This window comes from Sinohyriopsis cumingii, chromosome 6 (genome assembly GCF_028554795.1).
Source record: "Sinohyriopsis cumingii isolate HCF-2022 chromosome 6, ASM2855479v2, whole genome shotgun sequence".
Classification (NCBI taxonomy): Eukaryota; Metazoa; Mollusca; class Bivalvia; order Unionida; family Unionidae; genus Sinohyriopsis; species Sinohyriopsis cumingii.
Genome location: NC_142966.1, coordinates 96293291 through 96306214, shown reverse-complemented (window position 1 = coordinate 96306214; position 12924 = coordinate 96293291). Strand labels below are relative to the sequence as shown.

General features: G+C 35.1%; 1 protein-coding gene across 1 annotated transcript in view; it reads left to right on the top strand.

The window, feature by feature from the left end:
• The window catches only part of LOC149797493 (uncharacterized), a 29651-nt gene extending 18579 nt beyond the window's left edge, over positions 1 to 11072 (top strand). The window contains exons 2-4 of the mRNA XM_089962307.1: positions 640 to 965; positions 1352 to 2116; positions 2333 to 11072. Of these exons, the coding sequence (XP_089818433.1) occupies positions 640 to 965; positions 1352 to 2116; positions 2333 to 3826 (2585 nt within the window). The 3' untranslated portion in view covers positions 3827 to 11072. The remainder of the gene's footprint in view (positions 1 to 639; positions 966 to 1351; positions 2117 to 2332) is intronic.
• Positions 11073 to 12924: the final 1852 nt, after the last annotated feature.

The window sequence follows — 12924 nt, the reverse complement described above, 5'->3', positions numbered from 1 at the left end:
CTGAAGAGAAGCAGCACTTTTTTCAATACCCTATAAACTAGCTTCCGACTGTATTGCTAATAGAATTAAAAGAAGAAAACCTTTTCACCTATTTAAGTTTCATATCAAGAAAAGGGCTTCACAGAGATAAATACAGTGAAAATATTCTATTCATTTACAGCCTTCAAACAGGCGTAAATAAAATATCTAGTTATCTAGTACTTGTTTGTGATTGCTCCACACATACTATGGTGGCAATGTTAGGATGCTTTGGATTCACCACAGAGAGAGCATAGGATGGTATAATACATACATTTCTATATTGCCAGTCTTGTAGTGCAATATATAAAATGCAATCTTAGCAACTACTGGCATGATTCGATAACTGAATGTGTGAATTATGATATGCATTAATCTGTTTCTCACAACTAAGAAACATCTCATTTTGAAACAAAAGCTATGCATTACATTTTGTTGAACAACTGAAAGAAGAATTCATTATAAGCACATACTTGTACATGCTCATATGTCCACAAATATATAGAGGATATCCAACCTTGGAATGAATATTTTTCAGACAATTAGGAATTACGCGGATATTAGATATTGGTTTCTTGTTAATTTAATGTTTATATTTGGGATCATTTCATTCATTTTCAGCACTACAAATGGCTGCTATCGTGCCCTATCAGGAAGGAATGTGTTTAGGAAGAGCGTTCGACGTGAGGAATAATAGCTCTGGAATGGACATATTTTCGGAAGGATCTACGTCCAATACAAAAAGTATTGACTCCACATGCACATCCATCACACATAAGGTCATACAGTCTTCAGATGATGTTAACAACTTTTTTAACATATCAGGAGGTCTATCATTACGGATAAAGGCCGGATTTATGAAAGTGGAGGGGATGGGAGATTACCTGACGGGTGAAAAATCCGACGACAACTGTGTAGAGATACTTTCCAAAGCTCACGTGGAAACGGTAATTCCTTTCTTTAAATTGTTCTGACAAACTTAGTGGCATTTGGACATTTACGGGTGTGTGGAGATGGGACGTTGTCAATAAAAGGCCATATGGTGAGTTGAGAGTGAAGAATTAGTTTCTTTTTGTAGTACAATGACTATCATAATATTCTTCTGCATCGCAACTCACACATGTTTGGATTTATTTTATTTAGTTTGTAAAACCAGCTTGATTACGCAGTTATCTTCCTTATTATAAATGAAAAATAAAAAAATACTTTTGTCGTTTTCGGCCATACTCAACACTTTCTTTAAGCTTCATTACATTCCAACTAGCTGCTCTTATTTCACGGTTGTATAGTATTTATTGTATTGATATAAAAACAAATCACCATACAATTTCAGGTAACCGAAACCATGGCAAGCTCGCAGCCAATCCAAAATTGGAGACGAAACAACTTTGGCACACATTATGTTCGATCAATCACCTACGGAGGAGAATTGCTTGTCCGAATTTTCATCACTGATTCTAACTCTGAACACCTGAAAGAGATACGTGAAAAACTGCAAGCAAACCTTAAACTTGGCGGTATTTTAAGTCTAGATGCTAAACAATCTTTCAAGAAAATGGAGGAAGAACTCAAGAATAGTTCTCAAATAAATATCTGCTATTATTGCACCGGTATCGTAGAATCATTGCCGAGAGATATAGATGGCATGTTCAAGGCTTTGGAAGACTTCCCGGTTAAAATGAAGCAGATAAACAATGGGAAGGGTGTACCACTCCGATGCGAGTTGGTTCCTTTGAGTCAACTTGAGACAGATCTTTGTGCGCCTCCCCGGCTGACGGTTTCATCACACCGACTGAAGCAACTGGAAGACCAGTATGATGATATCAGAATAGCAAGAAACATAATGGAAATCTTTCTTACACGCAACGATGTGACTTTGACTGATGAACAAATGGAGAAAGCGAAGAATATTGAGACGCGGGTAGATGAAATGCATGAGATATTCCTTGATGTAATTTCAGAGTTAGATGTAACTTCTGGTAAAGAATGTGATAATAAGATAAAAACTGCTTCTGACTCGTACAGGAAACACAAACCACAAGGAGGCTTCCGCTTTGAAGTGAGACGATTCATCTCACAGGCTGAGCCAACAAAAAAGGTGAGTATCTTTTGATTGGTGTAGAAAAATGTTAAGAAAGCAACCACGTTTTTCTTTCATGTCCACCATATCATTGTTGATTAAACTGTTTATATACTGAAACAAAGAGACTAGTTGTGTGTATAATGAATCTACAGATTATAAATTTAAGAGAACAAAATATAGTTAGTTTTAAAAGGTACTTATACATACATATAGTTTGTTCCCATTTTTCAGCAAACTCTAGAGGAATTGCCGCAGGGGCCGTCTCTTAATATCGTTCTGCTGGGAAAAACTGGTCATGGCAAAAGTGCAACTGGTAATAGTATCTTTGGCGAATACAAATTTAAAGCGGTTACATCATCGAATTCTGTAACGCACAAGTGCAAATTAGAACGTGGAATGGTTGGAGGTAGAGAGATTAATTTGGTAGATACGCCCGGGACAATGGACACCAAAAATATAAAACCATCTATGGATGAATTTGGCACTGCTATTGCTTACTGTCCAAATGGATACCATGCTTTTTTGCTGACACTCCGAATTGACGTAAGGATGACCGAGGAAGAGTGGATGGCAATACACTTACTAAAGAAAATGTTTGGCAAACATATCCTTGACTACTCCGTAATTGTCTTCACACATGGGGACCATTTCTTCAACGACAGGAACATAAAGGAAAAAACATTACTAGAATATATACAAAATCAAAAAGATGATCTTACGAAGTTAGTTAATGATTGCAATAACCGCTGTTGTATTATCAACAACTGGGAACAAGATTCTGTCATTCTCAGAAAGCAGGTCATTGAAATAATTACTTTAATAGACAAAGTAAGAGATCATAATGATTGCAAGATGTACACAAATGATCTGTTTGAATTTGCGCAAGCTGAACTACAGAAAGAACAGGAAAAGCATGCGGTGAGAGCGCGTTGGATTCAAACGACACAACAGAAAGAACATAATGAGCTGAAAAGAGATGAAGCAAGTAAACCACAAGAAGAAATAAACAAAGCTGAAAATGAACTTCAGGAAAAGTTCAAACGTTTTGAAGAATACCTTCAAAAAGAAAAAGATGAATTGGAAGAAAAAGTTGGCCATAAAGTGGCAAAGAAAGCATTGGAAAGTGGCAGAGGTTGTTTTCCACCCGATGCTTTGATCAGACTTCAAGATGGCAGATTAATTCATTTGGCTGATCTACGTGTCGGTGACAAGATTTTATGTTTCGTGTCCCATGGGAAGATGGAATATAGTGAAGTTTACTTCTTCGCTCACTTAGATCCAAAGAAATCAAGTCAATATATTACTATTTCCACATCGGATCATAAACTAAAGCTGACTCCAGATCATCATGTGTATATTGTTGATGTCGGTGGCTATCTTAATACAGTTCCAGCTAGAATGATGAAGGCAGGGGAAAAAATTTTGGTTCTTGATGAAGACACGCTCTCTCTCAAAGAAGAGATTGTCACCAACTTGTCGGCATCTATAGAAGTAGGAATTTACGCACCAATCACAGTGTCAGGAACCATCATCGTGGACAACGTTCTAGCGTCATGTTACGTCGACATTGTTCCTCCAAAGTTTTCACATCCCCTGTTATGGCCATTGAGACGACTGTACCGAATGACGCCATCTTTATCAGCCAAGATTAATTCTCTCGGGAAAGGAGGAATCCCGTCATGGATTACATTCATTATGAATATGTTTCTTAGATGGAGAAAATAACTTCGAGTTGTCAAAAATCTGAATCATTCAACAACAGCTAGTATCATTATCCTTTTTAAAGGAAAGTTTCCCATGTTTACAGGGATTAAATATAACGAAAAAGAGGATACTCTTTAAATCATTTTCTATATCTCAATATTATTAAATCATTTATGCTAAGGATTGCCTGTTATAAAATGAAACCAAGTTTTCCCTCAGTGGGCACACTAGCATAAATAATGGTTCATTCATAGTGGTCTCATTTGTGATGCCTTAAACACCTGGTTTTGGTTCCGCTCAGGTGATTTCCATTTTTACATGGGCTCGAAAGCATTGCTCTGATTTTACACACTGGTAATCCATGGAAGCGTGTATAGCCAGGAGGGTGAGTGTGTTCATAGAACTTTCTGTTTTATTTTATTTTGATATGTGAATGATAAGATGTATTAGTGACTGAGAGTGTACAATTAAGCCTTACTTCTGATCTGCATATTATAGTAGATTGACAGCTTTGTGAGACTATTTTCTTAAATTTCAAAGTTAAAAGGGCCTTTTTGGTTATTTAAAATGTCGTACGTTTTTTATAAAAAAAAAGAAGAAAATAGTTATATCTACATTACAAAGAGTGGTTTTTATATTTCACAGACAGGTTCAGCTGGCGTACGTTGTGCTATTTGAGGCACACAGAAGCAATCATTTACATGAGTTATCAGCTTCAAGTAACAAGCACTGTTCCTAATAGTGATCAAAATTAATTTCAAAACAAATACTGTAATTGTATGTTAGCTTTTTCTGTATTGTGTATAAAGAGCAAACAACTATGACAGTCTGTATTCTCTACTTTCAGTACAAATTCAAAGTACCATGGATTTACTTCTAACTCAAAATGGCTTAGATGTATATATTGCCAAAAATCATAAACATCTTGGTATCTATATTTATCAACATCTCAGATGGAATGCACATATCACTTATGTGCAACGGTAGTCAAAAGAATAACTGTTAAAATTGCTTTCGAAATTTCTACCTCCCCAATCACTTGAACTTTATTTTTCGGGTTATATACTACCACTGATAGATTACGACTGTACCATATGGGGAAACGCATCCAATTATAATCTGTCCAGAATTGATAAACTCCAGAAAAGGGCAGCCCGAATAATACTGAAACTTCCTGTTATGACTCCCTCCAATGTTCTGTTTTCGCGTCTGCAGTGGCTACCTATACAAAAAAAAGTATTCTTTATTTTAAAGGACCCATGACATACAAGTCTTTAAACAGTCTTTCTCCAGATTATATCTCTAACCTATCTGAACTAAGATCATCAAATGTTGAGCGTAATCTCCGATCGACGACTAACAACGATCTCCAGATTCCGTGGTCGAAAACCAATCATTACAATAGCACATTTATTGTATCAGCACCTACTGTATGGAATTCCTTACGAATGAGGATAAGTAATTCAAATTCCCTTGCTTCTTTTAAGATATCATAAAGAAATTCTTTCTTTACCAGCTGGAATGGCTTATTAAAGCTTCTGAATAGAAACCTTTATTAATATATCCATAAATAATATGTCCAAATCTTATTCAAAATATATAATAAGTACGACTCATGCTGAAATGTATGTACCTCTGTCTAGAATATTGTTCAGATGTGTATATGTTTCCCTGTATAGTCACACATAGTCATTCAAGTTAAATATGTATGAATGAGTGTGGGTTTTGGGTTGTATTTTGAATATTATTATTATTAACATAGCCAATTATAAAAACTGAGGACGACAGCGCTACATGTTGCGAGTAAAATAAGCGCATTGGTTGAACTCGAGAATTGAGCATTTTACACGGGGTTCAAAATTTAGAGAAAATTGTATTCCCATTGTTGTATTCACTGTTAATAGTTGAACTACATATATCTTGATATGGTGGGGTAAAAACAAACATACAATTATATTGATTTTGATATCTGAATGATTGAGGATCATTTGACTGAACTTCTGATGTACATTTCATGATTTCAAGTTATGCGAAAACGAAAAAAAAAAAAAAAAAAAAACAACAACAACAACCACAACGACAATGGAGAAAAAGGTAAAAAGAAAAGAAGAGCTCATAACTTATATATTTTTTTTAATATTTTAAATTTCATGAGTATGCTTTCAGAAAATAGTGAACGAATTCTCTGTATTTCAAGGACCAGCGAAGTGAGTCACCTATTGTGACGTTGTTATGGACTGAACTTGGTACACGCTGGTTAATGTTCGAGTGAATATCATGCTGTCATGTGAAGAGAAATTTAGACTTGCAAACATGCGCGCGCGCGCGCGCGCACACACACACACACACACACACACACATGTACGTGTGTGTACCTTAAAACTTGCTGATATTGAAACGATTTTTTTCCCCAGAAATAATTTAAACGATATCAAGATCTAATCTGAAATATCACAATATGTTAAACTATAGGTAATTTAACAGACCATTAAAAAAATAAGTTTCCTTTATAGTGGAGCCATTAATTTGTGTAATTTATCAGGCTATTAACAAATTGTTTTATGTCACCGAGCGATCCGTTTTTTAAGGGGTCGTGGTAGAGAGCAGTGAAATTGAAATTGGCTTTATACATAAAATGGTCCGCCCTCGATTGTCTCTTGTCCATCACACTCAGATGTCCAGCAAGGGTCAGATGTATAGATCTTTGTCCAATAGTTAAAACAGTATCTCCAGATTGTAAATATAATCACAATGTTACGTTTAGGGTCTTACAAAACACAACAAGAAAAGAGTGAAGGCAACAATCTTTGCAAAATTTAACAAATAATTTATTTCCCTAGAAAAGCAAGGTAAACATGAGAAAAAGAACTTACGGTTTTAAGTATCAAATCCAAAAATAATCCAAGAATAATCCAAGAATTAAAAAATAGAAGTCCTAGTAATAAAATGTTCTAATGAAACTGATTTCGAATCCCAGTGGAATCCAAAATGGAAGGAGATGACGTATGTTGTGGTCCGTGTTGTAATGTTGTGTCAACAGGTCTTTGATGAATCACATAAAATAATATTCCAGTGTTTGATTTCTTTATAAATTTCGATAACTGTCCTTGTCCGAGAGTTAATTTAGAGCACAAGTATTTCCAGGGAAAATCAATCTCTTTGAATCCAAATAATTTGAAGAAAAATTAAAAATTAAACTCAAACTGGTCAGAACAAAACACCTTTAAGTGTCAACGATTTAAACCCCGACTGCCCAAATGTTTCTATAGAAAAACAGTTATACAATAATTTAAGACGCAAAACATATTCCTGTATAAGGGTCACATGATGATGTTCTAGAACAACGTAGAAGCTTTTTACATGCCTAACATCACGTATTTCCATGATAGCCTTGACTAAAACCGATGAATTTTTTACTATGGGAAAGATTAAAAATAAAGTTGTTTACTGATTCTTAATTAAGGTCATAAACTAGGTCAGCATTAGATACAAAATTTCTATTATTAGTATTTACGAAAAACTGAAGCGAATCTCTAGAAAATAAATTTCTGGAAAATGTCAAATCCAGTAAATAAAATTACATTAAAATAACATCTAATGGAATAAAACAAATTATACCTAGCAAACAAACAATTAAATTAAATCAATATAAATTTGAATCAAACATATATAACAACAAAGATAGAAGGAAATAGCATTACGAGAGAAAGGCGTTAAAGTTTTAGCTCCCATATTGCAGTTCCAAAGGAATTAACTCTCAGTATGTTCAAACTATTTAAAATATTTATAATTATGTTGAAAAATTGTTTTCCAACTCGTTTTTAGTTCTTTCCATTCCGTTCACTCATTTTTTCATTTTATTTTCCTTTCTACCGATTAATTATCATTTATTTATCTCACTTTGGTTCTTCTGTTGCGAATTTATGGACTACACCTTACATAAGGAAAATATCATTATTTATTATTATTATTATTATTATTATTAATCGATTAAATGTTTAATAATGATGATTGTTATTGATGCAAATGAAGAACTTATTTAACTTAAAAGAAATACTTTAATGCCGTTTAAATCAATAAATAAGTGGACGAAGGGATTCGAAACGTCATAACGATTATGGAATACATGTCAATTGCTGCCTTTATCTATGGAAATTTTAAGGTGCATTATGTTGCCTTGTCTCCAAACAGACATTTGGAGGTTTAATTTAAGAATACAGCAACATAAACCACATGGAAGCTCAAACTAACACATCTTCGCTCTGCTTCACTGCTGAAGACAGTTTGTCTTCTCCAGCTGTCAGTATACAATACGCCCAGTATATGATGACCCCTTTTAATAAGTGGTTTTTGTCATGGATTATTATTGATAGGAATATTGTGTAGAAAATGCAAAGCAGCCTCACCTATAAAGCTGTCCGCTTTTATGACTCTCATGAAAATCGTGTTGTTTGTTGTTGTTTCATAGCAACAGAGTACAGTCTTACTGTTTTTAGACATTTATAACGTGCAGTTGTGAGCAAGATAGATCGTTATCTGCAATTACATAATCTACGCCATGCTAGACGATAAACCCCCCTATACTTTTTGACAAATTTTTTTACGTTGATCCCCTGATATTGTCATGGATAAAATAATGTACATTGGCCCACATGGTCTGTTTATAGGTATATTCTACATGTTGTATACATTCCTTAACAATCCTTGTCCCGCATATTACAATGTGCAGTCTGATATGAAGTTTTCACCCTGCAGTTATTTTTCATGATCTCATTACCATGTTTCTTGTTTTTGCAATTAGAAACTCAATTGTGTTACTATATTCTGTATGCTGTATTTTTTAATGTTTCTGTAGGTTAAACTTTCATATCAATCAACTATTTTCAGATGAAGTAAAATTATCTTCATCTCAACTATGCATTAAAAAGGTCTTTTATCTTATGCAAGGAGGATGGCTGCTGATAAACTGTTTTTATTCGTGTTTTGGTTTCAATGCCATATCCTTTATTGAACTGGAACATTATTTCATTTGGGAAGATAAATGGTGTCCACAAGTAATGACCCTGGATCCCTTTAAATTTGACCTGTATGGGTGGCTGTCCTTTATAGATTATGGGTTCAATATGAAAAGCAAAATAATTTAAATGGATTCATTAAATACTGCCCATTATAAACAAGCACTCTGTATGTAAGACCTTTAATAAAATACCTTTTGTAATCGCTTAGTGAGTTTCCATGATGCTATGGTTCACTAGTAGTGAATTCATGTAAAAAACGAATGAGTGTCGCTGTCGTACCATAGTCCCTATTAAAATCTAGTGGTGTGTATTAGTAGTGTGACATCAATATTTCCAGTAGGAAACCGGTAAATTACACAAAGGAATAAATAAGAAGGATATACCGTTTATGTTGCCATGGTGGCAAAATATGATGCAGTTGTACTGGTGAAATGTGCCTGGAAACCATGGATTGACTGGTCTAAGGTGGCGTAGTGAAAATAGTTCGCTGTGTTAGGGGATAGTTGTGTAGTTTCTACGGCGTGAACTGCTGGCGGTACGGAAACTTAACGAAGAGAAACCATGCAGATGTGCAGTTGATATATATTTGGCAGGTTGTGAGATATGTGGTCTTGCACTGATTAGAGTAAAATTGATGTATAGAAAGGACACATCGGGATTTCTAATTTACAGCTGAAGCAGTATGGAAGTCTTTGGAAATTTGGGGTAAACTTATGACTTCTAGCAGGAATCGCGCCAGGGTTTCACACCGCTCTGTCAAGCAAATACCCCTGGCTTGTAAAAAGAACGTCATTTAATTATGAAACTTTGGAAAATTGCATAGGATGTATAAAGTGTGTGGTGTAAGTAGAACCCCTTTAAAATGATTTGCTGTGTAAATCATACTTTGTTACAAATTATATTCTTTCATGCTGGTTCTTGTTCATATTTGACTGTGGTGTGAATTTTTTTTCTATATTTCACTTTGTTACTTTTTTCCCTGCCCATGTAGGCTCCATGAGAGAAAAATTATTGTACAGAGTTATTATTCCCTTTATATCTCAAGTATTTATTATTATTATTATTATTATTATTATTATTATTATTATTATTCAGTATTTGCAGGAGTCTCCCTTATTTTTAGTCCCCCACGTCCCAGTTTCATAAAACATCTAACAGTGATACTGACAACAATGATAGAGGTAGTATTTAACTTTATGAGGACAGTCAGAGGGATAGCATATACTGAGGACAATGACAGAGGTAGTGCATACTGGGGACAGTGATAGAGGTAGCATATACTGAGGATAGTGACAGAGGTAGTGTTGTTGTTGTTGTTATAGGGTTTAACGCCATTTTTCAGCACAATATAGGCTATTCATGGCGGCCCGTATCAATGGTGGAGGAAGAACCCGGAAAACTCCGGAAAGAACCACCGACCCATGAGAAGCTACTGGCAAGCTTTCTCACGTACCCACATTTGCCGAGCCTGAGACTCGAATACACGCAGACAGAGGTGAGACGGCAGTGATCCGTAACTGTGAGCACTTTAGACAAACTCGGCGACTCGGGGCCCCACAGAAGTAGTGTATACCAAGGACAATCACAGATGCAACAGATACTGAAGACAGTGACGAATGTGGCATATTCTGAGGACAGTGATGGATGCAGCATATACTGAGGACAAAGGCAGGGATAGTGTATACTGAGGACTATGACAGATATAGCTTATACTAAGGACAACGATGGATGCAGCATATACTGAAGGCAATGACACATAGTGTATACTGAGTACAATGAGAGAGGAAGTGTATACTGAGGACTATGACGGAGATAGCATATACTGAGGACAATGACAGATGTAGCATTTAATAATAATTACATTATTAAGATTAAAAAGAACAGCCTAGACTTTAAGGGGACTAGGGATTGAAACGATTACAGCCAGGTAAGTGTTAATTAAGCAAAATTTGGATTTAACAAAACTTTGCCGTGTTCCTATAGGACCTTAATTATTTGAAATTGTTTGAATCAAGCATGATATTCTTTAACAAGTAAACCACTGTTGCGATACAGTTTTGGATGTTAACAAACTATTGTATGTTTAGACTATTTACTTTTTATTGCTGCAGTTCATGTATGTTGTATTAATGTGTTAAAATTATCATGTTATGTAAATAGTTCTAAATATTTTATGGATTTACTTACTTTATATGTTCTGGTATAATGGGCAAATGAATGAAGTTGTAAAATAAAAACTTGAAAATTAACTTACTGCTGCAGTATTTTATTTGCTTGTTGGATATCAGAAGTGTGCATTTCTTAATAATATCCAGATGAGGTATTCAGTCATCCATGTATAGAATATACAGAAGGACATGTTTACATATGCATACATTTATTCATCCCTACATATATCAATGAAAGTACCTACATATATAATTACGCACCTTCCTACCTACCTGCCAACATATAACATACTAATATATACAATGTTAAACTCTCTTAAAGTTGACTTTGTTGTGCCCCCACCATATCTGTGAATGGGACATGTAGTGTAGCTAGTACCTAACTTACTAAAAGACGTAGTGTTACTTATCTCTGTCCAAAGAGAAATGTAATGCAAGACATACTGCATTGACTTCACATGAATGTCCAAAAAAAAAAATCTGAGAGTAATTCATATTTGTCTGCCTTGGACTTGTGATTCGATATACAAAAACGAAAAATAAATTCAGTCATCCATGTATAGAACATACAGAAAGACATGTATAAGAAGCCAGAGGGCATTTGTAAGATCTTGTAAGATCTTGCTAACTTTACAATAATGACAATTGTAAGATATTGCTAACTTGACAATAATGACACTTGGAAGAAACTGGTAACTTGACAATAATGACACATCGAAGATATTGCTAACTTGACAACAATGACACCCAGAAGATAATGCTATCTTGACAATAATGACACTTAGAAGATAGTGCTAACTTGACAATAATGACACTTGGAAGAGTAGCCCTGGGTGGCTGAGTGGTCGAAAGTGCTCACTTCTACCGATCACTGCCATCTCAACAAATCTGTCTAGTCCATTCAAAAATGGAATAATTCAGGGAATAGGGGTCACTACTGGAAGATTTTATTCTGAAAATTAATGAAGAAAACAAACCTAAACAATAACTGTGCTAATTGGAGAGGATATCACAAAGGAAGGTGTCATATAATATTGCTAACTTGACAAGAATGACATATGGAAGAAACCATATTCTACCGAGTCAGTATAATGTTAAGTACTTAAAATCATGTAACCCATACGTAAAAAGACATAGATAATTCTGATGAAACAATATATCCACAATGTGATGGACTACTTATGTTCTGTGTTAAACGTTTTTTCTGGTGTGTAGCAAAGTGCAAAATTCACTTTCTTTGAAGCTCCTGGTTATTATTTCATTTATTTCTCTGTATGTGGTATCTGTTTGTGCTTGTGCAGCCACATGGGTTTGTAGTTTTGATTTGTTTCTCTGAGCTTTAAAATATTCACGAGCAGATCCACATGGCTGACAAAAGATGATTACTCGATTTGCACCAGATATCTCATTTCAGAAGGGTTCGTGCCTGACTTCAGATCATCATGTGTATATTGTTGATATCGGTGGCTATCTTAATACAATTCCCGCTAGAAAGATGAAGGTAGGGGACAAAATTTTGGTTTTTGATGACGACACGCTCTCTCTCAAAGAAGAGATTGTCACCAACTTGTCGGCACATATAGAAGTCGGTATCTACGCGCCAATCACAATGTCAGGAACCATCATCGTGGACAACGTCCTAGCGTCATGTTACGTCGACATTGTTCCTCCAAAGTTTTCACATCCCCTGTTATGGCCATTGAGACAACTGTACCGAATGACGCCATCTTTATCAGCCAAGATTAACTCTCTAGGGAAAGGAGGAATCCCGTCATGGATCACATTCATTATGAATAAGTTTCTCAGATGGAGAAAATAACTTCGAGTTGTCAAAAATCTGAATCATTCAACAGCAGCTAGTATCATTAGCCTTTTAAAGGAAAGTTTCCCATGTTTACAGGGATTAAATATTTCAACATTTGTAGCTTGCTGA